This window comes from Erinaceus europaeus, chromosome 8, assembly GCF_950295315.1.
Source record: "Erinaceus europaeus chromosome 8, mEriEur2.1, whole genome shotgun sequence".
NCBI classification, from domain to species: Eukaryota; Metazoa; Chordata; class Mammalia; order Eulipotyphla; family Erinaceidae; genus Erinaceus; species Erinaceus europaeus.
The window spans coordinates 20,873,324-20,900,527 of record NC_080169.1 but is presented as its reverse complement, the minus strand read 5'-3'; the positions used below and the strand labels follow the sequence as shown (position 1 = coordinate 20,900,527).

General features: G+C 40.1%; 2 protein-coding genes across 4 annotated transcripts in view; both read left to right on the top strand.

Moving 5' to 3' along the window:
• Positions 1–9,301, top strand: part of SNX31 (sorting nexin 31) — a 77,400-nt gene extending 68,099 nt beyond the window's left edge. The window contains exons 13-14 of the mRNA XM_007532806.3: positions 5,149–5,205; positions 8,409–9,301. Of these exons, the coding sequence (XP_007532868.2) occupies positions 5,149–5,205; positions 8,409–8,501 (150 nt within the window). The 3' untranslated portion in view covers positions 8,502–9,301. The remainder of the gene's footprint in view (positions 1–5,148; positions 5,206–8,408) is intronic.
• A 12,715-nt stretch (positions 9,302–22,016) lies between these two features.
• Positions 22,017–27,204, top strand: part of ANKRD46 (ankyrin repeat domain 46) — a 42,262-nt gene continuing 37,074 nt past the window's right edge. The window contains exon 1 of one of the 3 annotated variants that reach the window (XM_060196027.1): positions 22,017–22,127. The gene's annotated coding sequence lies outside the window, so the exon portion shown is untranslated. The remainder of the gene's footprint in view (positions 22,128–27,204) is intronic. The other 2 variants (XM_060196026.1, XM_060196028.1) reach the window with 2 other exon arrangements.

Genomic DNA, 27,204 nt, shown 5'->3' with positions numbered 1-27,204 from the left:
ATAATGACAATAATGGGGCCAGGTGGTACTACACTGGGTTAAGCATACATAGTGCAAATCTCTAAGATCCTAGTTTCAGCCCCCAGCTTCCCACCTGCTGGGGGGTTGCTTATCAAGCAGTGAAGCAGGTCTACAGGTGTCTTTTTCTCCCCCTTTCTGTCTTCCCCTCCTCTCTCAATTTTTCTCTGTCTTATCCAACAATAGCAGCAACAACAACAATGGAAAAAAGATGGCTGTCAGGAGCAGTGGATTCATAGTGCAGGCATTGAGCTCCAAGGATAACCCTGGAAGCAAATAATGATAATAATAATTCTCCTTTTCTCCTTATCCTCATCCTGCTTCTTTTCACTGGGGTTTCACTGCTCCAGGTCAACTTTTTTAGGTAGAAAGAGAGACAGAGAGAAAGCCACCAGAGCACTGAAATCCCCTTGACAAAACAGTACTACAAAGTGAGCTATCTTGCTGAGTGTTCACTAATAAACAATAAAAGCTTTCATTTGGAAATTTGGGTTTTCAGGAGGATGTTGAAGTTTCACTTAAGTATGGAATTTTATCTATAACCCCATGGGTAAAATGGAATCCTGGAAGGTAAAAAGAATTGACAGATCAGCAGAACTTATCCTGACTTCTGGACTCCCTCACAAAGTACAGTTGACTGGGCAAGTCATTTTGTGGAGTTCACAAGAACATGTGTGACAGAGACATTCACTCACTTTCTGTGTAATTACATGAAGTCTGAACTGACTCCTATGTCTTACAGAAGACTTATATACAGAGTTTTCTCTTTTGTGGGGCAGAATAGATTCTAAGATTAAAAAAAATGTTTATTAGTAATAATTATTATTACTGATTATCATTAGTAATAATTATTATTAGTAGTAGTAATGCTTGCAAGAGTGTAAAATTATAGTAGTATCATTCCACTCCACACCCATCATCAAATTTCTATTAAAAGAATAAAAGTATCTATACTTCCAGAGGAATAAAGAATAGGAAACCTCCCAATGGAGGGGATGGGATATGGAAATCTGGTGGAGGGAATTACATACAATTGTATCCCTCTTATCCCACAACCTTTTCAATCACTATTAAATCACTAATAAAAAGAAAAAGAAAAAAAAGTTTTTATTGTCACCAGGGTTATTGCTGGAGCTTGGTGCCCACACTACAAATCCACCACTTCCCAGTGGCCAGTTTTTAGTTGATAGGACAGAAAGCTATTGAGAGGAGAGGGAAAGACAGAGAGAGGGAAGGGAAGAATAGGGAGAAAGCTACAACACCTGAAGACCTGCTTTCTGTTCATGAAGATTTCTCCCTGCAGGTGGGGAGCCAGGGTGGGGGTGGTGGCTCAAACCTTGCTCATAGTGATGTGTACACACACGACTGTCCTCATCATCAAAGTGCTGGGTTTCCATCCCACCCTCTTCTCCCCGAGTGATAACCACTACAGTTCTCAGAAATCCTCAGAGTAGTTTGACTACTCTTTTTTTAATTCCAAGTTCATGTATTTCAATTCTCTATTTTCCACACCTGAGCCAGAAGCTCCTTGCTTTGATGCAATGCACCATGCTCAGTTTACATTTCACTTTGTTTTCTCCCTGTCCATATTTATTAGGTCCTGCTTATTAAGTGAGATCATTAAGTATTTGTCCTTCTCTTTGTGACTTATCTCAGTTAACATGATGCTTTCAAGTTCCATCCAAGATGATGCAAAGACTTCTTTATTTTTAACAGCTGATTATTATTCCATTGTGTATATATAACACAGGTTTTTTGGTGTTTTTTTCCATCCATCTGTTGTTAGACATATGAATTGCTTCCAAGTTTTGTTGATTACAAATTGTGCTGCTATGAACTTAGGTAGACATAGATCTCTTCTAGTAGCTGTTTTTGTTTCCTTTGGATTTTGATTCCAGGATTTTGATAATCATAAAGAATCTGGGTTAGGAGAAAGAAATTGAAAAAAAAGAGTCTCATAAATAAAGCAAACAATCTCTAGAAGCAGATTAAGTAATACTGTTTTGTCTTAATAAGAAAGGAGTGAGCGTATATAATAATAAAATGTTAGCTTAACTTTAATTAGCTAAATTGGCTTTAGGCAGTGCTTTCAAATATAAGGTTTAAAGCATTTATAAATAGATCATTCAAATCTGAAGACAAACAAATGCACTACAGAAAAATGTAAATACATAAGAAAAATCCCCTGCCTCCCCCCCCTTTTTTTTTTAACTATCTCCAGGGTTATTGCTGGGACTGGATGTGGACACTATGATTATACTACTCCTGGAAGCCATTTTTTCCTCACCCTCCTCCTCCTCCTTCTTCTTCTTTCTTCTTTATTTGATAGGGCAGAGAGAAATTGAGAGAAGAGGGGGAACTAGAGAAGGAGAGAGAAAGACACCTGCACAGCTATTTCACCACTTGTCAAGCATCCCTGCTGGAGGTGGACAATGGGGGCTCCAACCCCAGTCCTTGTGTATAGTAGCACTATGTATGCTTAACGGGGTGTGCCACTGCCTGCCCCCCGCCCAAATCATTTTTAAGTCTCAAGGTAGTATAAACTACAGCACAAGACTCTTCTTAAGGTGATTTTTCTTATCTAGAAGCCTTCTTATCAAGAACAGAATTATAATTATTTTATTTAATAAACAAACCAAGAAAGTGCACTATAGAAAAATGTAAATATACTTCAACAAAAATTATATTAAAGACTCAAGATAGTATTAACTACATCCTATAAGACTTTTTTTCCCTATTTTAAATTTATTTATTTATTTATAAAATGGAAGTATCGGCCATAGGATAAGAGAGATACAATTCCATATAATTCCCACCATCAGAACTCTATATCCAGTCCCCTTCCTTGAAAGCTTTCCTATTCTTTGTCCTTCTGGGAATATGGACCAAGGATCATATGGGGTGCAGAAGGTGGGAGGTCTGGCTTCCCAGTTGAATATGGCTGTTGGCAGGTCAATCCATACTCCCAGCCTATCTCTCTCTTTCCCTAGTGGGGTAGGGATCTGGGGAGGTGGGGCTCCAGGACACACTGGTTGTCTGTTCAGGGAAGTCAGGTTGGCATCATGATAGCGTCTGGAACCTGGTGGCTGAAAAAGAGTTAAGATATAAAGCTGAACAAATTATTGACTAATCATGAACCTAAAAGCAAGAATATTTCAGATGAAGATTTGGGGTCTCCATTTTGGAAAAAGCTAGTAGGTCTATTTTAGGTATATTCCAAGAGGCCCATGACCTTACTAGTTTTTGCCTGAGCTTGACATCTAACATGCAGGTGACCTAAGTTATTGTCTGGGAAAATGGTGTCATAGTTGGAAAAAGGGTTAGAAAGCTAGATCAGGGAAGAGAGTAGCTCCCAAATATGGGAAAAGTATATAAATACTGTTTACTGTAAGCCCCATAGATTTGATCTGGGGTCCACAGTCAGCACAGGAGCCTTATGTAACCTCTGCATGTCTGTAGGTCTGATCTGGCATTCTGTGGTCATGACTAAGAACTAAGCTGCACTAATTTCAGGACCCATCATCCTCAGGTGATAGGTAGTGTATGTCATCCAACTTCCCTCAGAGAATGGACATTCCCTACCCTTGTTGATCCACATTGAGGGCAAGGTCCTATAGAGGCCCACAAAGGGGTCCATTATGTTGTTCCTAATGGAGATGACCAGTGACAGTGGTGAGACGAATCCACTAGAAGTCTAGGCCCACCATGCCTGTGTGAGAATTCCAGGACTCTCCAACCAGGGCCCCAGTTGATAGGGATATAAGACTTTTCTTAAAGCAATGTTCTTACTCAAAAGTCTTTTACCAAGAACAGAACTGTGATTATTTTGTTTGAAAACAAAGTGTATTAGGAGACATAGCAGCATATAGCAAAAAGATAAGTAAATCTTAGAATAAAAATGTGTTTCTCTCTCATCTAAATGAATCCCAGAGATCGGCAGTCTAGCACTCAAATGCAGTTCCTTATTGTCACCAGAGAACTTGCTACTCTCCCTTAATTGTGTAGCTTTGGCCCCATACTACAATGACTGCTGGGGTTTCAGACACAATACCACATTCTAGGCAGCAAGTTTGAAGAAGATAACTTTTATTTTTCCTGTTTTCTCTAAAAAGTCTCAGAAATCCTGCACAGCATTGTTACTTAAAGCTCATTGGCCAACACCATAACTATGCACTAGCTACAAGGGTGTCTGGTAAATCAGGATTTGTTATGTTCCTTCTCCCCTCAAAAAAAATTTACCCAAATAAAATCAGGGTGTTATGACTAACCTTCTGCCAGGGGTCACTCATGGGGAAACCCAGTGAGAGTGGAGGGGAGCCTAGGGTGTTTATTTTTCTCAACCCTGTTTCCGCTGGGTCCCCTTCCTTGGACCCAGCTGTGTAGAGGCCTCTTCCCACTGTAGCTACAATTACTCTCTTTGCTACCAATTGTGCTGCTTGCTCCTTCAGGCCTAGAAGTGGTCAGAATTACTCTAATGCACTCCAGCTTCTTACTTCAGCCTCTGGGGGTTCCAACATCCCTTTACTGATTCACTCTAGTCCTGCCCACACCTCCACGAAATGGTTCTTTTCTAAAAACTCTACAATGACCCCAGCGGTGTACCATCTGTTTTCTGCAAGGACTCTTGACTATTGTATTAAATTTAGTACATGAGGTATAGTAAAAATGTCTCAAACTTCAGTTTGATTCTTCACTTGATCGATGGTGCCATTGAATTCATCAAAGCCCCTACTGGCTTTGATTCAGCATGAGGATTGGCACTCCATGGATTATTTCAGGATTTAGGAAGACATTTCATTTCATGTGAAGTCCATTTAAGAGCTGTATGAGATCACACACACACACACACACACACACACACACACACACACACACACACACACACACCCATAGGCAAGCACAAGTGTTAAAGTATTAATCTCCACTTAATTTTAAGGAACTCAGTCTCAGTCCCATTTAAACCTTTGTTAATGAAGGGGTGATGCACAGATGACAAGCAGATGTGCCTGCTGATGGGCAGCCTTTGGGACCATTAAGAGGATTATTGTGGGAAATGTGCTAGTTAAAAAGATTATTTGTGTGCTTGCTTCTCCAGGGTTGTGCTGACTGACATTTTACTAATCTATTTAGCAGATTGAAGTTCCAGAACAAGGCAAAAGTGAAAAATACCACATTCAACAAATTCAGGTCTGTGAGTGAAATTGTGTCATAGATATATTGTGATTTTGATAAATCTGTCTTTTCTTCCCCTCGAAGTAACCAAAGTCATTCCACTTTTTAAGAAGAAGCCAGCATTCTCTTTCTCAGAAGTGCCTACCCATGGCAGGCCCACTAAAGAAGTATAGTACTTTTCTGGTAGGACCCAGGAGAAATAGGAAACATTTTTTATGTAAAAAATTTCTAAGAAGAACCAAAATTCCTTAGTGACCTTTTCCCGTAGCTAATGCATGTGGGAGGAAATACTCTCCTGGTTTGTATATTTTTGTTTAATGGAGTCTTTGCAATGCTTCTGCATAGAGCAACTTTAAATTCATAAAATACATTTTTGAGTATTTTGATCAATTGTGTGCAGGTGACAATAAGAATCATAAGAAGTGTTAGTAGGCACTTTTTATTGTTGGGTGCTGTTCTTTCTTTCTTTATTTTTTTAAGATTATTTATTAGAAAGGTAGGAGGAGAGAGAAAGAACCAGACATCACTCTGGTACATGTGTTGAATTCAGGACCACATGCTTGAGAGTCTAAATGCTTTATCCACTATGCCACCTCCCAGACCACTCAGGTGCTGTTCTAAGAGAGAACTTTTTTTGTAGACCAGTGCTCTCACCCTCACCATGCATTCCCACAATCAGTGGGAAAACAGGACAGATATGTTGGTTAATTTGTTGCACAGTAATTGTGGTAGAAATAGGCTGACAATCTGCTTCCAGAGAGTTGTGCCCTTCACTACCTTTGTAAGATTCCTTTCTGAAATCAAATCCAAGTGTAGGTAGGTGATATAAAGGGGAACTCTAAAGACCATTGAATGAGTTTCAGTATTGGTCCAGCTCCTGTCACAAGGTGTGTGTATGTAACAGTACTTAATATACAAACACAATATTTATAATCTTGTAAGTATTGATATTAATAGCCTTTCTTGGACAGGAGTAGATAGCATAGTGGTTATGCATAGAGACTCTCATGCCTGAAGCTGACTCCAAAGTCTCAGGTTCAATCCCCCACATACCACCATAAGCCAGAGCTGAATAGTGCTCTGGTAAAAAAAAAAAAAAAAAAGAATCCTTTCTTGAAAACATTCAGAAATACTATTATTATGAAAGAAAATTTTGTAGTTTAACTCTTTTTTCTGAATGAGTTCAAACAAACTACAAAGTTTTCTTTCATAATAATAGTATTTCTGGATGTTTTAATTAGAGACAAGATGACACTAGCTTTGTATCTTCAGAAAGATTTTTTTTAAAAAAAAAATTTAAGCTCACTGTAATTAGGGGATTCCAGAAGTGCTTGTTTAAAATATAAAATTTCTAGACCTCAAGCTAAAATATCAATTCAGTAAATCAGGAGTGGGGGTTCTGGAAATCAGCATTTATGCCGAGCACCCCTATGGGAAAGAATGCACCCACCTGCAGACTCTTAGCTGCACAGTGCAGGAGGTAGGCGTCCTATCACACGTCTCCATTTGGGCAGCATGGTATTGGCATAGAGCTGTGTTTCTATACCTCCCTTGTGCATCGAAATCACCTGGGGAGCTCTAAAAAAAAAAATGAATGGCTTGTGCTTGACAACAGAAAATTTTAAAAACTCCCCAGATGGCCAACGGTAAAACCAATTTTGGAACCACGATGACAGAATAGTGGTTCTCCAAGTGTAGTCTCTAGGACAGCATCAGCATCACTGGGGCACTTGGTAGAAATTGAGATTCTCCGGTCACAAATCTGGACCAGAAATTCTGAGTGTGGGAGCAGATCATCTGTGCTTAGCAAGCTCACTTTCTCTATATAACTCATAAAAACCGCATAGCTACCCAGGTATTCCCACTACATCTGGCTTGTAGCTAAGATGGCTGAAAACACAGAGTTATTAAAGTAGCTTGCTCAGTGGGTCAGTTGTTAAATAATGAGTGCAAAATGGAGCCAGTGTCCAATTTAGCAGTCTTTAGTGATGTTTAGCAAAGTTTATTTATTTAACCATTTTGCCATGAAGCCTCTCTTATCAAGACCAGTGCTTCATAGAAAAGAAAATATTAGCTGGTCTTCCCATTGAGGTGTCTCATGAGTATTTCTCTGGGGCCAAAGCCATGTTTCAGAGATTTCATAAATACTGACTGAAATATTACTCACTGAAAGTTTATAGCAGTCATAACCTGTTGTTTTAAATACTTTAGCGATAATACTTGTTAAAATTTTGTATTTGTTCATGGTGTGCACTAAAAACTTCGGATAATGTTACAAACTGAAAACATTGGGGGTGGTAGAGCTGGAAGGTGGGCAAAGTGGCAGAGTAACAAGGGTTACAAGAAGAAGAAGAAGAAAACCTTGGGACTGGCAAGGTAGCTCACCTAGCAGAGAGGGCACCTGCTTTTCCATTCTCATGAACTGGATTCAGGCCCTCAGTACACCACAAGAGACTGTTACAACACTGAAAGAAGCTGTAATATTCTCCCTCTCTATCTCAAAATATCAGCCTAGAATGATAAAACCCTAGTGATGATTTGAAAGGAAAAAAAGTTGAAAATTACAAGGCTTTTAAGAAAGTTACTTGGAGATGTCCCAGTTGCCTGTATTTATATATGTATTGCAGTACATATATAAATATGGTGCAGGTGCAACCCGCCCCCAGCCTTGATGGAAAGGTCCTGTGGTGAAACCACTTAGAAGAACTAGCTTTAGCAAACATGACCTTTCTGTTGCCTATAAAATATATATATTTAAGCCCCCTTGATTTTTAAATTCCTTTTTATTTTTATTTATAAAATGGAAATATTGATAAGACCATAGGATAAGAGGGGTGCAATTCCACACAATTCCCACCACCAGAACTCTGCATCTCATCCCTTCCCTTGACAACCTTCCAACTCACCATCCGTCTGGGAGTACAGATCCAGGATCATTATGGGGTGCAGAAGGTGGAAGGTCTGGCTTCTGTAATTGATTCTCCACTGAACATGGGCATTGGCAGGTCGATCCATACTCCCAGCCTGTCTCTCTCTTTCCCAGTGGGGCAGGGGTCTGGGAAGGCGGGGTTCTAGGACACATTGGTGGGGTTCTCTGCCCCGGGAAGTCAGGTTGGTGTCATGGTAGCATCTGGAACCTGGTGGCTGAAAGACTTTTAAGTTCTTATGGATACTATTTATCTCATGCATTTCTGACCTTTTTGTTTACTTCACAATAGAGAGACTTTTCTACTTTTCTATCAAGAAAAGGCAAGATTAACACAGCTGAAGCTAACTACATATTTGGGACCATAACAGAAGAAGATCTTTGAAGAGAAAGACTTAAAAGTTGTTGATTTGCCACTGATTTATAGTACTCTAACATTCCTGAAACACACCTCTCTTTATATATATAGACCACACTATCAAAGTCACACTTTGCAAAATGTCCTCTAAGACTAGCTTGACAGTGAAAGACCTTGGAGATTAAAAAAGAGCCTTTGTGGAAGAAAGTTGACCCTTTCCCACATTTTTTTTTTTTTACATTAAATGAATCATACTCATCAAGACTACTTTAAAATTATATTAATCTCTAGATTAAAAATAAATAAAAAAACAATGTTAAACATTTTAATTATAACTAGCAAATCCAAATCCAAATTCATTAGTATGAAGTCCATTCTTTAACTCCCTTAAAATAGATGCTTACCTGGCTTCATGAATCTTTTCTATGTCCTTCTGTTACATGAATGGAAAAGGGGTTTATAGAAAACACTATGAAGCATTGGCGGTTAAATTCTAAAGACATGACTTAACAGTTGAGAAAAATGTTAGTCTAAGAAATAGAATCATTGAAAAAAGAAATCTAGACTTCACTGATCCCTCCCAGCACCAGAGCAAGAAGATAGTGAAATACTTATTTGTTTCTTTATATAATTCTGTGCTTAAGAATATCATTGGGGGAGGAGCATCTGGTTAAGCACACAAATTATTGTACGCACAGACCTGGGATTGAGCCCCCACTCCCCACCAGCAAAGGAACACTTTACAACTGGTGAAACATGTTTCTCTTTCTCTATCTCACTCTCCCCTTTCAATTTCTATTTGTCCTATCTAATAAAAATAGAAAGAAAAAAAATGGCCTCCAGGAGCAATGGATTAGTTTCGTGGTGCAGGCACCGAACCCCAGCAGTAACCCTGGTGACAATAAATAAAAATAATAATAATGTGATATTTTTAAAAGCATATAGATTTTCTCAAAGGGATAGACTGCCTAATTCAGTGTTTTTCTACTCTTGTAACTGTCTATCCTAGAGGACCAAGTTGTGCCTGGTTATGTGCACACATTAATATGAGCAATGACCTGGGTTTAAGCCCCTTGTCCCCACTCACAAGGGAGGAAGTTTCATGATGGTGAAGCAGTGCTGTGGGTGTTTCTCTTCTCTCCTCTTCTCTATATCTCCTTTCCCCTCTCAATTTCTCTCTATCCTGTCAAAGAAAAAAAGTAAAAAACGGCCACTAGGAGCAGTGGATTTGTTATGCAGGCACCAAGCTCTAGCAATAAAGCAAACAAATAAATAAAATCGTCATCATCTTATCTTGTATATTTTAATTTTGAAAAGTAATGACTCCTACACCTTCTATCAAATATTTGTAATGCTTTTAGTTTTTTTTTTTTAATGTCTATATTGTCAGCAGATTTCTTCCTTACTCTGTTTCAGTAAACCATGGTAAAAAATATAATTATATGTAGAATAAAGACAAGAATAAAGTAGAGGGACAGAAGAATCTATGTAGCATAATTAAACTGCAATATCTATTGTTCTTATCCAACTTGTTAGAATCCATGAAAGCCCTATAATGTGGACAAATCAGCACCTCTAGACATAACTTCTAGTTCCATAAAGTCTTCTGTTTGTGTTTTGACAACCATTGGGAATTTTTGCAGGTGGAAATTATAACCATTCCAAATAAGGGCTGGCAATATAGCTCAACTGAGAGGGTGCCTATTTTGCCATGTATGTGACCCAAGTTCAAGTCCAGCCTTCACCACATTGGGGGAAGGCTTCAATGCTATAGGAGCTTTTCCTATCTCTGTCTGTAGCTCTGCACCTGCAGGTGGGGACCAGGGGCTTGAACCTGGGTCCTTGCCCACTCAGTGTGTGTGCTTAAGCAGGTGCACCACCTCCTGGCTCCTCCATTTTGATTTTTAGAGGGATGAATAGGAGAGACACCACAGCATTAACCCCAATGAGGTGCCGGGGTGGGGCCACTCACATATTAAAGTGTACACTCTGCCAGGTAGGCTAGTTCCCACCTCTCTACTTTTCTTTTTCATAGCAAATACACTATATAAAGGACTCTTGTAGACAGTAGAAATGTGAAGAGACTTTGCATTTGGTGGGAGAACATGCTGCTATTAAGTTTGAACCATAGTTAATTGCTGTTTTGTAGGTCAAAAATAATTGAATGTTATTAGTGTCAAGTCTTAACTTGATGTTTAAGAGAGACTAATTCTAGACAGTCTGTAGTAGATGTTCAACATGTAATGTGTGAAAGGAAGCTGGAATATAATCAAAAAGTCTGCAGGGAGAGGAGGTCTTTGAAGAAAAAAATAGAGTCAAGTTGAGACAGTGATGGGAGAGAATGGTGAGTGAATGTGAACAGTGTTTGGAAAATACTGAGCAAGCCTATGTGCTAGCAAAGTTTTAGATCTAAGGGAGGAGTTAGGATATAAAACTGGAAGTGGGGGAGAGCACAACAGTTCAGTTAGATAGTATGTGGCTTTGCCAGGTGGGCGAGCCTGGTTTGACCCTTTCTCCCACTGTATTGAAGGAATCTTTGGTGTTGTGGTCTCAGTCTCTCTGTCTCTGTCTCTCTCTCTTTCTTCCTCTCCATTCCTTTCTTCCTCTCTTCCTGTTTCTCTCTGTCTCTGTGTTAAAAAAAAAAACACACTAAAAGAACAAGCATATATTCGTGTATATACTCTTTCTAAAATATACATAGAGCAGTTTACCTTTATTTTAGGTTGGTAAAATAGCTGTTACTAGGTCTTTTTTTTTTCCCCAATGCATTGAGATCATCAATATCAATAGCAGATGAGAAATCTAAGCTGTGGCTTATATCCACAGTATATTCTATAAAGAATAAATGAGCTGGAATAGTGAGCAATAAAATTCAAAACTTTATTTATTTATTTTTTAATTGCCACCAGGATTGTCATTAACTGGGACTTGATGCTGAATCCACCACTCCTGGTAGCCATTTCCACCACCCCCCTTCTCTTTCTATTTTATTTGATAGTACAGAGAGAATTTAAGAGAAGGAGAAAGATACTTACAGACCTGCTTCACTGTCATGAAACATTCCCCCTACAGGTGGGGAGTGGGGACTTGGAACTAGGGCCCTTGTTAATGTGTATGCTCAACTGGGTGCCCATTGCCCAGCCCCCTCAAAACTTGCTTTATAACAGGACACATTCCTAAACAGTAGTATGAGAAAAGAATGAGCTAGCATGGGGGTGCTTCCCCGGGTATGTGCTCTCTGGGTTGGAGAGAATTCAACCAGGCTCAGCCTGGGCTGCTCCTCACTCAGCAATGCGGGAGATAGATGACTCAGGAACTCGTGGCAGCGTGGTAATGCAAAAGGATCTATTGATCAGAGAGCCAATGCTTTTATAAGATGAAACCGGAAGTGGCAAGTCAGAAACGGAAATGGCTAGGAAAGGGGGGCGGAGAAAGGCAAAAGCGTGCTGGGAAGGTAGAAGCTCCCTTAGCAACTGTTGCGAGGGTTTTAACCGATGAGATTAATGTTACCCTGCAGGCAGGGCAGGTCTCAAGGTAGAAAGAAGATAGATCAATGGGATGGGTGGGGATCTTTCAGGCAAAACAATGATTATGTAAATAGGCCATACTATCAGCAATGCAGGATGGGGGGTAGCTGGCTTAATGCCTGACAAGCTACTGATCCTTCTGAGGATTAGAGGCCTATCTTTATCTAGATAGAAACAGGGTTTTCATCACTTTGGGATTATGACACTTCTTTGTTGACTGACATGTTTGACCACTACCCACAGGAGACATCCACCTGTGATGGCCTTTAAAGAGGTAGGCCATTATTGAAATGCTTCAAGTGACTGCCCAAGGCTTTCTCGTGACTTTGGAAATTGCCAACATATGTTTTAATCTCTAGGTCCTCTCATGAGCCTTCCAGAACGGTCCTTAGTCATTTTTTTTTCCCTCCTGATCCATCACTTCCACCAACATAACTTCTCTTCATTTTAGATAGGTGTATATTGTCTCTGTGGCCGTTACTCTAGAATGACTGTGCACAGTTAGACACCTGAGAGATGATTAGACTGTGGTTGGATCGTAAGGTCTCAGTCCAGATCAGTATCTGGTGAGCTTCCTGCCTGCACACCCCTACCTGGGCAGCTAAGAAGCACATTCTATGTTGAACACGTGAGTCAAACATTATTTAAGTCTGTCCTCAAAGTAAATTTGAGGAGAGCCAAGTATTTGATCTTAATTCTTGGAATACCAAGTAAGTTCCTTGCATGGGTGGAGAAACAGTGGCCAAATGATCCTAAAAATACAAATGGGAAGAAAATTAACAAAGAAAATCAGTTAATGGAAGCAACTTGACTTCTTCATGTGTTTTCCATCACTCACTCCTACAATGGCCTGCCACACAGGCTAAAGGAGGACTACAAAGTATGGCTAACCAAGAATCCTTATAAAAAGGTATTTAACCAAAGTCACCTTGGAGGGGGGGAAGTGACTTTAGGAGCCAGGTGGTGGGGCATCTGGTAGAGCACACACATTCCCATGCACAAGGACATGGGTTCAAGGTCCCAGTCCCCATCTGCAGAGGGGGAGCTTCATGAGCAGTGAAGCAGTACTGCAGATCTCTCTCCCCCCTCTTTATTCTTTCCTCTCTCTGTTACTTTCTGTATCATATTAAAAGAAGAAAGAAAGAAAGGGAAGAAGAAAGGAAGAAAGAAAGAAAGAGAGGAAGAGAGAAAGAGAGGAAGAGAGAAAGAAAGAAAGAAAGAAAGAAAGACAAAGGAAGAAAGAAAGAAAGAAAGAAAGAAAGGAGAGAATATGGCATTAATCCCCAGCAAAAATCCTGGTGGCAAGAAGAGAAAAGGAAAGAATTATAGTCATTTTGAATACATAAGGAATAATAAGTCTTAAATGTAAAAATAAAGATGGTTTACAACAGTGGTTACCAGAGTGGGGGGGGGGGGAAGGCAGATAAATTAGGTTAAGAATGAATCAATTATATGATAATAAATGCAGACTAGACTTTCAGTGGTGAAGATAATGCTGTATATAAGGCACACACAGTTGTATGAATTGTAATATTAGTATATATGTACGTTTAAAGTGTAGCACATTACAGATCATTAACATAACAGTTAATCTGGAAATCCCTGCACCTGAAATCTATATAATGTCATAAATCAGTTCTACATGAATAAAAATTTAAATAAATGAAATGGTTTTATGCAACATCAGGAGACGTTTTATGTGTTCAATAAATGTTTTACTATTTTAAAAATGGGTTTTAAGTTTTATAATAGAACTTTCCCCTTATTTTAAAGTATAATTATATTTTGTAAAGTGTTTCATAATGGCTATTTGCTATACTCAATTTTATAAAGATTTACATTATTTATTTCATATGAGATAAAGAATTTCACATGGGGGAGTCAGGCAGTAGCACAGTGGGTTAAGTGCACATGATGCCAAGCACAAGGACTGGCATAAGGATCCCCGTTGGAGCCCTTGCCTCCCCACCTGTAGGCGGCGCTTCACAGGCGGTGAAGCAGGGCTGCAAGTGTCTTTCTGTCCACTCTCTGTCTTCCCCATCTCTCTCCATTTCTCTCTGTCCTATCCAGCAACAACGACATCAATTATAACAACAATAATACCTACAACAACAAGGGCAACAAAAGGGGGAAAAAGAACTGATTTAAAAAATAAATTTAAAAATTAAAAAAAAAAGAATTTCACATGGAAAAGAGAGATAGAAAGAAGCCAGATTATTCTGATTATATACAAGTCGTGCAGTACCAGGGATCAAACCAGTAGCAGTAGCCTCAGACAAGTAAGTACTGTGCTATTTCCACTGTCTTCATTTGTTGTCCTTTGATGAAATCATTTGCATAAGAGTTTTTCAGATAATAAAAATTAGAACTACATAGGAAACTATGATGTCATCTGCAGGGTAGAACTTTGATTCAAGTCTAATTCATGTAATTTCCTGTACTACAGCTTCAGTTAACCAAATCGACTTTGCTTGTGCTATATCTTGGAAGAGGCTGGGCATTCAAATAATTCTAAAGCTCAGATAGCACCAAGGGATTTCATACGGCCCCTGTAGTGAATGTAGCTTCTCTTCTGGAAATGTAGGAACACAGTCTTGGCTGTACTTCCTAATGGGTTTCCCATCTGTTGACATAAGCACATATTTGAAGGGTTCTGTGGTGGAGGAGCTTGGAACAAGAGGCTGAAACGGGTGAGTGTGAGTTGGCTTTGCTGTGCACACATGTGCTCTTATTCTTCTCAGAAACATTCCTACAGAATTTCTGGGAGTGTCCTCTCCTTTGTATTGAGACCTACTGAGCAAAGCAGATGAGGTCAGTCTGTTTCTGTGTCCCAGTCAAGGAAAGTTTAGAATTTGATTCTCAGCAGAACAAGAAGAATGATGAACAAACTAAGTGAGATGGCAATCATTAAACACATATGCTGTAAAAGACAACCACTTGGAGACAAATGGTATTCCAAAGACAATGAGCTATAGCAATGGTTCTTCGATTTTTTTGCTTCCCAGTAGTTGGCAGATCATCACACATTCCTGAGGCCAACAAGTACACCTGCTAGTACAAAGAAGGTAGTTTCACTCCACATCACCTGTGTTGTACCACAAAAAATGTATATCACAAGGGCCAGGTGATGGTACACCTGGTTGAGTGCACATGTTACAGTGCACAAGGAGCCAGTTCAAGCCTCCAGTCTCCACCTGCAGGGGGAAAGTTTTTCAAGTGGTAAAGCAGTACTGTCTGTCTGTCTCTCTCTCTCTCTCTAGCTCCCTCCCCCTTCCTCTTAATTTCTGGCTATCTCTAACCAGTCAATTAATAAAGATAATAAAAAAAATTTTAAAAGAGAAGGGAGTTCAGCTTCTTTCATACATTTAGCTTTTTTAAAAAAGAATGTATGTCAGTTTATTTTCATGTATTGACTATATACATGTCAAAATAGACCTAAGATTGATAGGTCATGTGATGTCTGTCAATTATGTAAGTAAACTACTTGGATTGTTTGTGCCATAGATGTTTCCCCTACCTTTTCCTTCTTGGCTTCTCTGATTTCTTCCTTTGTTCAAATGAAAACATAAGTGGCATACATTCTCTGACTTACAATGGAGTAAATTCACTGTAGAAGAATTCTGAAATTATAACTTTCCATGACAACTTCATTTTCCTGTGAATTATTTTAAATATTTCTGCATGAACATAAGCACACAAAGCTACAAAGTCCATTTATTTTGAAATATACGTTGTGAGTCTAGAACATGAAAAAATACTTTCTCTACTGTTTTGAAAAAATAAAAATCTTATTCAGTGTTTTCTCATTCTAGTTGCTTTAGAACAACTCTATTACTAAGAACAATTTGCATTACATTTTCTCCCTCTAAATATGTCACAAATTTTATTTCTTGCTGGTCAGAAGTGTAAGTTCAAAATAAGTATTTGTCCAGTTGTCTTTGCAAAAGTAGAATAGCCGCAGGCTTTACTCGGACTTTAGCATCACGGTTTTGTAAAGATGAAAATGAAACTATGTGACTGATGTTTTAAAAGAAAGAAAGCAGAATCAAGGCAGGGTCTGATAAATTTCATGTCCAAGAGTATGTTTCAAGACTGAGAAAAAAAATGTGCTTTATTTCTGTGTGAATGATTGCCAGCACTTTGTTTTGAGACTAAAGTGAACATTAAGCACCTTCTAAGCCTAAAATTTCAGTTCAGTCTGAGCCCCTGGGGTGAGTTAAACTCCACTCTAGGATGGATATGAACCTTTTACACAGATTACTGGAATCTTCTAAGCTGCTCATTATCTGGACCAAGCAGACATCTGAGGGCCTCCAGGACAAGCATGAATCCTTCCTTAGCTTTCCTGTTCAGACATAACAACCTTGAGTAGCATGGTCTCAATGGAGTGGGACTATTACAGGGTTAGAAAGGAAGCCTAACGTATTGCACGAAAGTAAAAGACTCTGAGGTGGAGGGGGGGGGAAGAATACAGGTTCAAAAAGGATGACAGAGGACCTAGTGGGGGTTGTATTGTTATATGGAGAACTGGGAAATGTTATGCATGTACAAACTATTGTATTTACCGTCGAATGTAAAACAGTAATTCCCCAATAAAGAAATTTTTTTTAAAAAGGAAGGAAACCTAAGGCCATAAGGAAATGGAGAAAATGCAGAGTGGGGAGATGATATATTGGTTATGCAAAAAGACTATCATGCCTGTGGCACCAAAGTTTCTAGGTTCAAGTCTCAGTACCATCAGAAGACAGAGTTTAGCAGAACTATAGGTAAAAAATAAATAAATTGGGAAAAAAAGCAAGGCATGCCTAGGCAAGGAACATTTTTCATGTCATCTCCTATTGTCTTTTTTTGAGAAAAAAAATCTATAAATTATTAATTTTCATGGTACATGTGTAAAATAAATTATCAAGTATGTGGATGCCATCATTCCTTTCTTTTTCCACTTGTCTTGCTTCCTTTTCTTTTGTATCTAGAGGAAGATAGTGAATAAAAGATACCACAGAGTAAGGATCCTGGTTCGAGCCCCTGTCTCCCCACCTGCAGGGGAGTCACTTCACAGGCGGTGAAGCAGGTCTGCAGGTGTCCATCTTTCTCTCCTCCTCTCTGTCTTCCCCTCCTCTCTCCATTTCTCTCTGTCCTATCCAACAACATCAATAACAACAACGGTAATAACTACGACAATAAAACAACGAAGGAAACAAAGGGAATAAATAAATATTAAAAAACGTAAAATACTTTATGAAAAAATACCACAACATCAAAGTTTTCTTCAATGCAGCAGGGGCCAGGGATGACCTTGCCTTGCACACATAGCAAAGCAGCTTACTATTCAAGTGGGTTACTTCACTGGCCTAATCTTCATCATTACCTATGCACTATGGAGAGTTTTGCCCATTTTAAAAACTGCTGATTAATAGTAGGTCACAAGATTATAAGATTACAATGTATAGTTCTTCACCACACCCACCACCCAAGTTCTGTATCGCCCCCTCCTGAAAATAACTGCCATGGGTCTCACAAACCTCAGAAACTGTCCTTGCTTCTGTTTTTTCCCCCAAGTTCATGTGTATCAGATCTCTAGATTCCACACATAAATGAAACCATTACTGAGCATAATCACTTCCAGTTCCATCCATTTTGTCCCAAAGGACACAATATCATCTTTTTGATTGCAGAGTAGTACTCCATGGAATATATATGCCATAACATCTTCTAGTTATCTATGAGGCATTGAAGCTGCTTCCAATTTTTAGCTATTATGAATAATGCAGCTATGGACACAGGAGTGCTTATATCACTTTGACTTAGTGTTTGAGAGTGCTTTGGATAAATGCCAAAGAGTAGTATTGCTGGGTCATAAGGTAACTCCGTTTTTATTTTTTTAATCCATCCAGTTTTCCAAAGGGTCTGTGCCAGTTTGCATTCCCACCAGAAGTGTAGCAGAGTCCCTTTGTCTCCACAGACTGGTCAATATCTGTCATTACTTTGGGGAGTTTTGGTTTGTTGCTTGATGCAGAGTCCCAAGGTAGACAAGCTGTTGACTTTTCATCTGATTTCTCAATACTCCTTTACAAACTTTCCCTTTCTGTCTTCCTCCCCCAATTACGTGAGGTGGGGTGCCTGTAATAAGTCTATTATTCTGTAGTGCAATAGTTCTACTTCTCTGATTAAAGCCAATTTCTCACCAGTCATCTTTAAGAGCTTTGAAAGCAAATACCTGCTCAATCCTCTGCAAAAGGTCTTCCCTTGCCACTGGTCAGTTACTTAATATCTTGGAAGACTGGGGTAGGTGGGGCTAGGCACTGTGTGAGTTCCCGTCACAGACGTTATTTTCTCTAGCATATATGTGAAAGTTTGTGTGATTCTGGTATATGTGGGCAAAAGCAAAGAAAAGAACCCACTACTGTTGCAGTAAGAAACGAAGTTCTTGTTCTTCCCTTGGGACCAGCTATTAGCTTAGTAACTCCAAAAATTCAGAGACGTAAATTTATTTACTTCAAAATTAACGGAGAAATCTCCCTTTCTGAATGTTTTTCTGTACATTTAATTTCTAGTTGTACTCTTTGTTGGAGGAAAATGCTTCCCTAGGTTTTCAAATTTGCTGCTTGGCTTCATAAATTTGGCATCTGATAAACATGCAGACTTTAATTTTTTCAGTGGCTTAAAACATTGAAGATTTAGTGGGAACTGAAATGAACATAACTCTGATATAGATTTATGCAACCTGTTTCATACTCATGTGTGTGTGTGTGCGCGTGTGCGTGAAGCATTTTGTGTGAGGTGGGAGGTCCTGCAAAGCCAAACTTTCAGGACCATAGCTCCCTCTTATGGTCACTATTTAGTACTACAATAAACTATAACACTTGGAACATTAGTATAGCCCCAAACAAGAAATGCCTCTTACTTAGCAGATATGGTATGATTTTTAAACATCTTCCCTTCCAGCTACTTATCTTCTACAGAAACTGTTGACTTCACTGAGTGGCTGCTAGATCACCTTAAGTCTCTTCTGTTAAGTATTTAATTATATTTTTGAAATTCTAAGGGGGGGGTCAGGTGGTGATACACCTGGTAGAGTACACACATTATTGTCTGCAAGGAACTGGGTTTAAGATCCCACTCTCTACCTGCATACCAGTTACCCTAGTTGTCAGTACAGGTATTCCTCCCATTTGATTCTCTCACACTTGGAGCTCGGGACCAAATATGTTTTGGTAAAGGAGAAGAAGAGGTAGACTTACTTGAAGAGAATTACATTTAAGTATTAGAAGACTGAATAGCATTCACTCAAAGGTGTCCAGATCATAACTCTCTAAACTCTTGATTATGTTACCTTGCATGGTAAAAAGGAATTTTGCAGATGTGGATAAACTAAAGAGCCTTTAGTTTATGTTAGTCTGCATCAAAAAAAAAAAATTATAGGTGTAGGGGGCTGAGTGGTAGCACAGCAGGTTAAGTGCACATGGAACAAAGCACAGGGATGGGCGCAAGCATCCATGTTTGAGCCCCTGGCTTCTCACCTGCAGCGGAGTCACTTCACAAGCGGTTCAGCAGGTCTGCAGGTGTCTTTCTCTCCCCCTCTGTCTTTCTCTTCCCATCCTCTCCCAATTTCTCTCTGTCCTATCCAACAACAATAATGACAACAAAATGGGGGAGGGGAAAATGACCTCCAGGAGCAGCGGATTCGTAGTGCTGGCACTGAGCCCTAGCGATAACCCTGGAGGCAAAAACAAACAAGTAAAATACATAGAAGTAGATATACGAAAGATCTTGAGATGGCAAGATTATTATAATAAATGTAATAAAAGCGCCTTTATATAAAGTCAGGAGTGTCAGTTAGAAGACTCAAGGATAGGGGCCAGGTGGTGGTGCAGCTGGCTGAGTGCACATGTTACAGTGCACAAGGACCCAGGTTCGAGCCCCCGGTCCCCACCTGAAGGGGAAAACTTTGCGAGTGGTGAAGCAGGGCTGCAGGTGTCTCTCTGTCTCTCTATCTCACCCTACTCTCAATTTCTGGCTGTCTCTACGCAATAAATAGAGATAATAAAATAATAATAATAATAATGAGGAAAAAAAATTCAAGGATAGTGGTCCAGGAGGTAGCTCAGTGGATAAAGCATTAGATTCTCAAGCATGAGGCCCTGAGTTCAGTCTCTGGCAGCACATGTACCAGAGTGATGTCTGGTTCTCTCTCTCTCTCTCCTCCTATCTTTCTCATTAATAAATAAAATCTTTTTAAAAAAAGATTCAAGGATAGCAGTAGAGGCTAGAGAAGAGAAAAGATCAGAGTCTCTTGGTTTTGAAGATGTAGGAAGGACCCATGAACACAGACAGTCTGTAGAAACAGGAAATGAATTCTCTCCTAGAACCTCCAGAAGGAATATAAGCTTGCCTGCATTTTGATTTTGGTCCAGTGAGGCTGATTTTGGACTTCTGATTTTCTCTAAAACTGAACAGTAAGAGAATTAGTGTTGGTATAAGTCTTTCAGTTTGGGCTAATTTTTATAGTGATAATAGGACACTAACACAGTTCTCCCTTATACAGGTCTGTTGGAGAGACACTGGAAGTATGCTCACATGGTCAGATATTTCTGCAAAATTTAAGTGCTGTATGTACAATTAGTTAAAACCGTTATCTCTTTCCACTGGGCTTCCCAAATTAGTCTCCCCTAGTTGAATTACATTAGAGTGGCTTCAGACATAGTGGGGCTCTGGTTAAGTGGAGACACTCTGGTTTACACTTAATGTGATGAATTTGTGTGGTCACTTCCGTGCAGCACTGACTTACTACTCAAACAGGAATGACCGCCATAAATGCTGCCAGTGTCTAGTGGTGACTTGAGTCTCAGAAGAATCTCACTGATGGAACAAAGTTACTAGCAAAGTCCCTACATCTTTTTTTCAGATGAAATAAAAGAATAATTCATAACAATGACAATCACATTTGAGCAGAAAGAATGAGCAGACTCTGAGATTGACAAACTTTAGTTATAAAGAGCAGTGAATCCTATGACTATAGTGGGAAAAGGCTTAAATGCTTTGATGACTTGACACACTTTAAGATCATCTATTATTATTATAAACTCAACACACAACTGTTGATACAAGGTGAATATCCATGACAATTTAATAAATGTCATTAATTTGGAGAGTTTCCTATACTTATGATTAGTCACTGCACAAGAGAAACTCCCCGAAGAGGAAAAAGAGTTAGAGGAGGCTTTTTCTTAAATTTGTCAATTATCCTAAACTGAGAAAGAGTAATGCTGCTGAGTGGATGGACAGGCTGAGAAGTTCTAGGATTAAGAGGCGGGTGACCCTTGTGCAAAAGAAATCACTTTGGCTGTAGGGTCTGAGTTGTCAAAACAAAAATATCACCCATGTGTAGAGGCAAGTCCAGCCCCTATCACAGTTGTGGAAGAAACTTGCTGTAGCATCTTTCCTTTTATATCTCGGTCTCTATCTGAAAAAGTTGAGCGGTGAAGCCCTGGTGACAACAGTAAAACCAGAATGAAATATAAAATATTTCAAGTAAATACATTTCTTATCACCCATCACATTTTTCAATTAGGCTATACACACCTTGCATTAAGTCTAGAAAAAAAAAGGAATGTAAATATTCAAATTGTTTTTGAAAAAAATCTCACAGTCATATTTTAGAATCATAGTAATTAGTTATTAATAGCTATAACTAATAACTAACATATCAAATTGAGTTAGATGGAAGCCCTATTTAGTAGCCAACAACTACTAATTGGTGCTTGTAGCTCTTAATAAAGCTATCTTTGCCTTGGAAGCCATCATTTTTCTAAAGAGGCTGGATCTGTGCGTAGGAAACGACAAAGTGAAAAAATGCAAACAGTGCAAAGCACTCCAGGACTTAGTGGGGAGAAACCCCTTATCTCTTCTCCCCAGTCTGTATGTTATTCCATATTGTCCTTAACTCGAGTAGGCCGAGCGGCTGCTGGAAGCCTGCCTCCAGGGGGCGCGCGCGGGCCTCCAAGGCGTCAGGCCGCTCTGGCCCGCCCGGGGCTGCGCTGGTCTCGTTGCCTCGCCCCTCGGCCGCCGCAGCCTCCGTCGCCGCCGAAAGGTTCGAGCTGCAGCCGCCGCTGCACTGGAGCCGCAGGTACCTGGACCGAGGCCTATAGGCTGCCCTGCGCGCAGCCCCCGGACACTTCCCCTCGCGCCCCCGAGGTGCGGGGGGGTCCCCGGGCCGAGTCATCCCCGCGGGCCCCGAGGGTCCAGGCGCCCGCTCGTGCACCACGGCGCACGGCGGGGCGGGGGAGAAGCCCGGCCGGGCCTCGCTTGCTGCGGGGGAAGGGCGCCGCGGCGGCTGACAGCCGAGGTGCCGGCCGGGGTGTGCGGCCAGGCGGGCGGGGCGGAGGGCGAGGTCTGGCGGCGGCTGCGGGGAAACCGGCTGGGAACACGCGCTTCCTCCGGGCCGCGGGTGGGGAAGCCGCGGTCTGCGCGAGAGCCGAAGCTGCGGATCTGTGCGTGACATGGCCGCGGGGTGCATGCTTGCAGTGACAGCATTTGCCTTGCAGTCCGTAGGCTTTGCTGCTGGCTCACGCTCCCGAGTGTCACTCTTCTCTCCCTGGACAAAAAGGCCATTTATTTCTGCAGTGCGTGCATACATATGTGCATGCACGTAAACAGACATGCAGATGTTCGACAGATGTTCCCTCAGTGTTAAGAATCGCCTTACAACAGAACGAGAGAGAATAGATTTGTCTTTCTTCAAAAATGCAGCAATTCCACAGAATTCTTAAAGAACTGTAATATCAGTGGTATTGAAATTATTGCCCTCTAAGGTGGGTATTCTATGTCAGACACAAAATTGTGCTGAGTGTTTAAAATGCTTAGTGCCTTAATTTTTTTTTTTTTTTTTTTTGCCTCCAGGGTTATCACTGGGGCTCCTTGGTGTCTGCACTACGAATCCACTGCTCCTGGAGGCCCTCCCCCCCATTTTTTGTTGCCCTTATTATTGTTGTTACTGCTGTTGTTGTTGGGTAGGACAGAGAGAAATCAAGAGAGGAGGGAGAGACACATAGATACCTGCAGACCTACTTCACCGCTTGTGAAGCGATCTTTGACCCTGCAAGTGGGGAGCCGTTACTCGAACCAGCATCCTTATGCGCTTCCTTGTGCTTTGCGCCATGTGCATTTAACCTGCTGGGCTACCGCCCGCCCCCACTTAGTGCCTTGATTTAATCCTTAACGACAATATCACATGTACCATTTCTGTTTTATACTTAAGCAAACTGAGGCACAGAATGTCTAAGTAAACTTGTCCAGGGTCAGACAGCTAGTGTAGGGTGAGATGGGATTAGAGCTTCACCTTCCTTTCTCCAGGATTCTTGCTTCTGTTTCTGTCCTAATACAATACTAAATCATTCTACCTGTATCCTTCTATTGGTGTCATGGGCTATGAGACCATGTCTGTATTAATTTGATTTGTAGCCTAACGGCTTTTATTTTTTAATTTCTTTATTGGGGGAATTAATGTTTTATAGTCGATAGTGAATACAATAATTTGTATATACATCACATTTCTCAGTTTTCTATACACTGAACTGTTTTCTCTCAGGCTTGATTTTCATGGGCAAACATGAAAGAATACTGTATCAATTCCTTCTTAGTTAAAAGGAGGTTACTTAATGAGAAAAAATGTTTACTCAATAAGGACTATTTGTAGAGAAAAATGTTTACTCACTAAGGACTATTTGTAGAGGCCCTCTCCTCCAGCATCAGGTGATTTGAAATATAGATGCTTATATGGTGGTTAGTGAGCTTCAGTACGTTTTGTCATTTCTATTTTAATGTCATTTTTAGTGAGTTTACTTTGCCTTTGCAAAATATGACAGTAGTGCCAAAGAACAATGAAAGATTTTTAGTGTTAATATTTTACAGGATATAAGAAAAGACATTTGCAGAGAGAGACTGAAATAAAGAGGAATGAAGAGATTTTTGGCATGTTCCTTACAGCAGACTGAGTTAGTACTGTGAATGATCATTTTGAAAAGAGGTTTTGAGGTGGCACACTGGGTAGAGCATACTAAAGGACCTGGGTTCAAACCCCTAGTCCACACTGCAGAGGGAAAGTCTTAGAGTGATGAAACGTTGTTACAGGTGTCTCTCTCTCTCTCTCTCTCTCTACCCCTCTCCTTCTCCCCTCTCAGTCTGTCTCTATGCAATACATAAGTAAAATATTTTTTCTTATTACTGGATAGAGACCGAGAAAAATTGAGAGGGGAGGAAGAGATAGAGAGGGAGAGAGAAAGATACACCTGAAGCTTTGCTTCACTATTCATGAAGCTTTCCCCCAGTAGGTGGGGGCCAGGGGCTTGAACACACGTCCTTGCACACTGTAATGTGTGCGCTTAACCAGGTGCACCACCGCTTGCCCCCCTAAGTAAAATATTTTTAAAATGAGGTTGTATATTGCTGTCTCCCAAATTTCTTAGCCTTCTCAGGATTTAAGGGTTTGCTTATTTAGCCTGCTGACTGCAATTGTATATTGAGTGGTACAGCACTATTCCAAGCACACCAGACTCAAGAGTGAACTAAGGGCCAGGAGTTAACTTACCAAGAAGAGCTGAGTCCATTCCAATTTAATGTAGAAATGTAAGAACCATTATCAGATAGGTGCTGTTTAAGCCATAAGATTATATGAGCTGGTTTGAAAGAAAAGAGGATTGAATACAGGGACTTTCCATGTCCAGAGGTTGGAGAGATGAGAACCATTAAGACTGAAAAGGCAGTAGTGTTCAGTATGGAGTCCAGATGAAGAAATGATGTCAAGGAGTGTTATGTGCCCAGTTGCATCTCATGCTGATTTGACAAGAGAATGAAATAACCATACATGAGCATTTTCAGGAGAGTAGGGGTAGAGGAGAAACCCTAGTATGTGGGTTCTTCTCTTCTTCTTTATTTCTCCACTCTTGGCCTTTTTTTCTTTTCTTCTTTTTTTTTTTTCATTAAAAAAATTTTTTTTTAACTTATTTCTTGGGGAATTAATGTTTTACATTCAACAGTAAGTACAATAGTTTGCACGTGCATAACATTCCCCAGTTTCCCATATAACAGTACAACCCCCACTAGGTCCTCTGGATCCTTCCTGGACCTGTATTCTCTTTTACTTTGGTGCAATACGCCAATTCCAGTTCAGGTTCTACTTCTGTTTTCTTTTCTGATCTTGTTTTTCAACTTCTGCCTGAGAGTGAGATCATCCCATATTCATCCTCCTGTTTCTGACTTATTTCACTCAACATGATTTTTTTCTTTTCTTTTTTTTTTAAATTTATTTCTTTATTGGGGAATTAATGTTTTACATTCAACAGTAAATACAATAGTTTGTACATGCATAACATTCCCCAGTTTCCCATTTAACGATACAACGCCAACTATGTCATTTATCATCCTTCATGAACCTGTATTCTCCCCACCCACCCACCCCAGAGTCTTTTACTTTGGTGCAATACGCCAATTCCATTTCAGGTTCTACTTGTGTTTTCATTTTTGATCTTGTTTTTCAACTTCTGCCTGAGAGTGAGATCATCCCATATTCATCCTGCTGTTTCTGACTCATTTCACTTAACATGATTTTTTTCAAGGCCCATCCAAGATCGGCTGAAAACGGTGAAGTCACCATGTTTTACAGCTGAGTAGTATTCCATTGTGTATATATACCACAACTTGCTCAGCCACTCATCTGTTGTTGGATACCTGGGTTGCTTCCAGGTTTTGGCTATTACAAATTGTGCTGCCAAGAACATATGTGTACACAGATCTTTTGGGATGGATATGTTGGGTTCCTTAGGATATATCCCCAGGAGAGGAATTGCAGGGTCAGGGTAGGTCCATTTCTAGCCTTCTGAGAGTTCTCCAGACTGTTCTCCACAGAGGTTGGACCAATTGACATTCCCACCAGCAGTGTAGGAGGGTTCCTTTGACCCCACACCCTCTCCTGCATTTGCTGCTATTACCTTTTCTGATGTATGACATTCTCACAGGAGTGAGGTGGTATCTCATTGTTGTCTTTATTTGCATTTCTCTGACAATCAGAGACTTGGAGCATTTTTTCATGTATTTCTCAGCCTTTTGGATCTCTTCTGTGGTGAATATTCTGTCCATGTCCTCCCCCCATTTTTGGATGGGCTTATTTGTTGTCTTGTTGTTGAGTTTGGCAAGCTCTTTATATATGTTGGTTATTAAACTCTTGTCTGATGTATGGCATGTAAAGCTCTCCCATTCTGTGAGGGGTCTCTTGGTTTGGGTAGTGGTTTCTTTTGCTGTGAAGAAGCTTTTTAGTTTGATGTAGTCCCATAGGTTTATACTTGCCTTAGTCTTCTTTGTAACTGGATTCATTTCATTGAAAATGTCTTTAAAATTTATGCAGAAAAGAGTTCTGCCAATATTTTCCTCTAAGTATCTGATAGTTTGTGGTCTAACATCCAAGTCCTTGATCCACTTGGAATTTACTTTTGTATTTGGTGAAATACAGTGATTCAGTTTCATTCTTCTGCATGTTTCAACCCATTGTTTCCAACACCATTTGTTGAAGAGACTCTGCTTTCCCCATTTAATAGTCTGGGCACCTTTGTCAAAGATTAGATGTCCATAGGTGTGGGGGCTCATTTCTGGGCTCTCAGTTCTATTCCACTGGTCAGTGTGTCTATTCATGTCCCAGTACGAAGCAGTTTTGATGACAATGGCCCTATAATACAGTTTGAAATCTGGGAGTGTGATGCCTCCGGTTCTGTTCTTTCTTCTCAAGATTGTTTTGGCAATTCTAGGTCTTTTCTGGTTCAAGATAAACATTTGTAGCATTTTTTCTATTCTCCTAAAAAATGTGCTTGGGATCTTGATGGGGATAGCATTAAATTTGTAGATGGCTCTGGGTACTTCTTTTTTTTTTTTTTAAGTTTTTTTTTTATATATATTTTTATAGTTTTTTATTTTCCCTTTTGTTGCCCTTGTATAACATTGTGGTTATTATTATTGTTGTTATTGATGTCATTATTGTTGAATAGGACAGAGAGAAATGGAGAGAGGAGGGGAAGACAGAGGGGGAGAGAAAGATAGATACCTGCACACCCGCTTCACCACCTCTGAGGTGACTCCCCTGCAGGTGGGGGGCCGGGGGCTCTAACCAGTATCCTTAAGCTGGTCCTTGTGCTTTGTACCATGTGTGCTTAACCCGC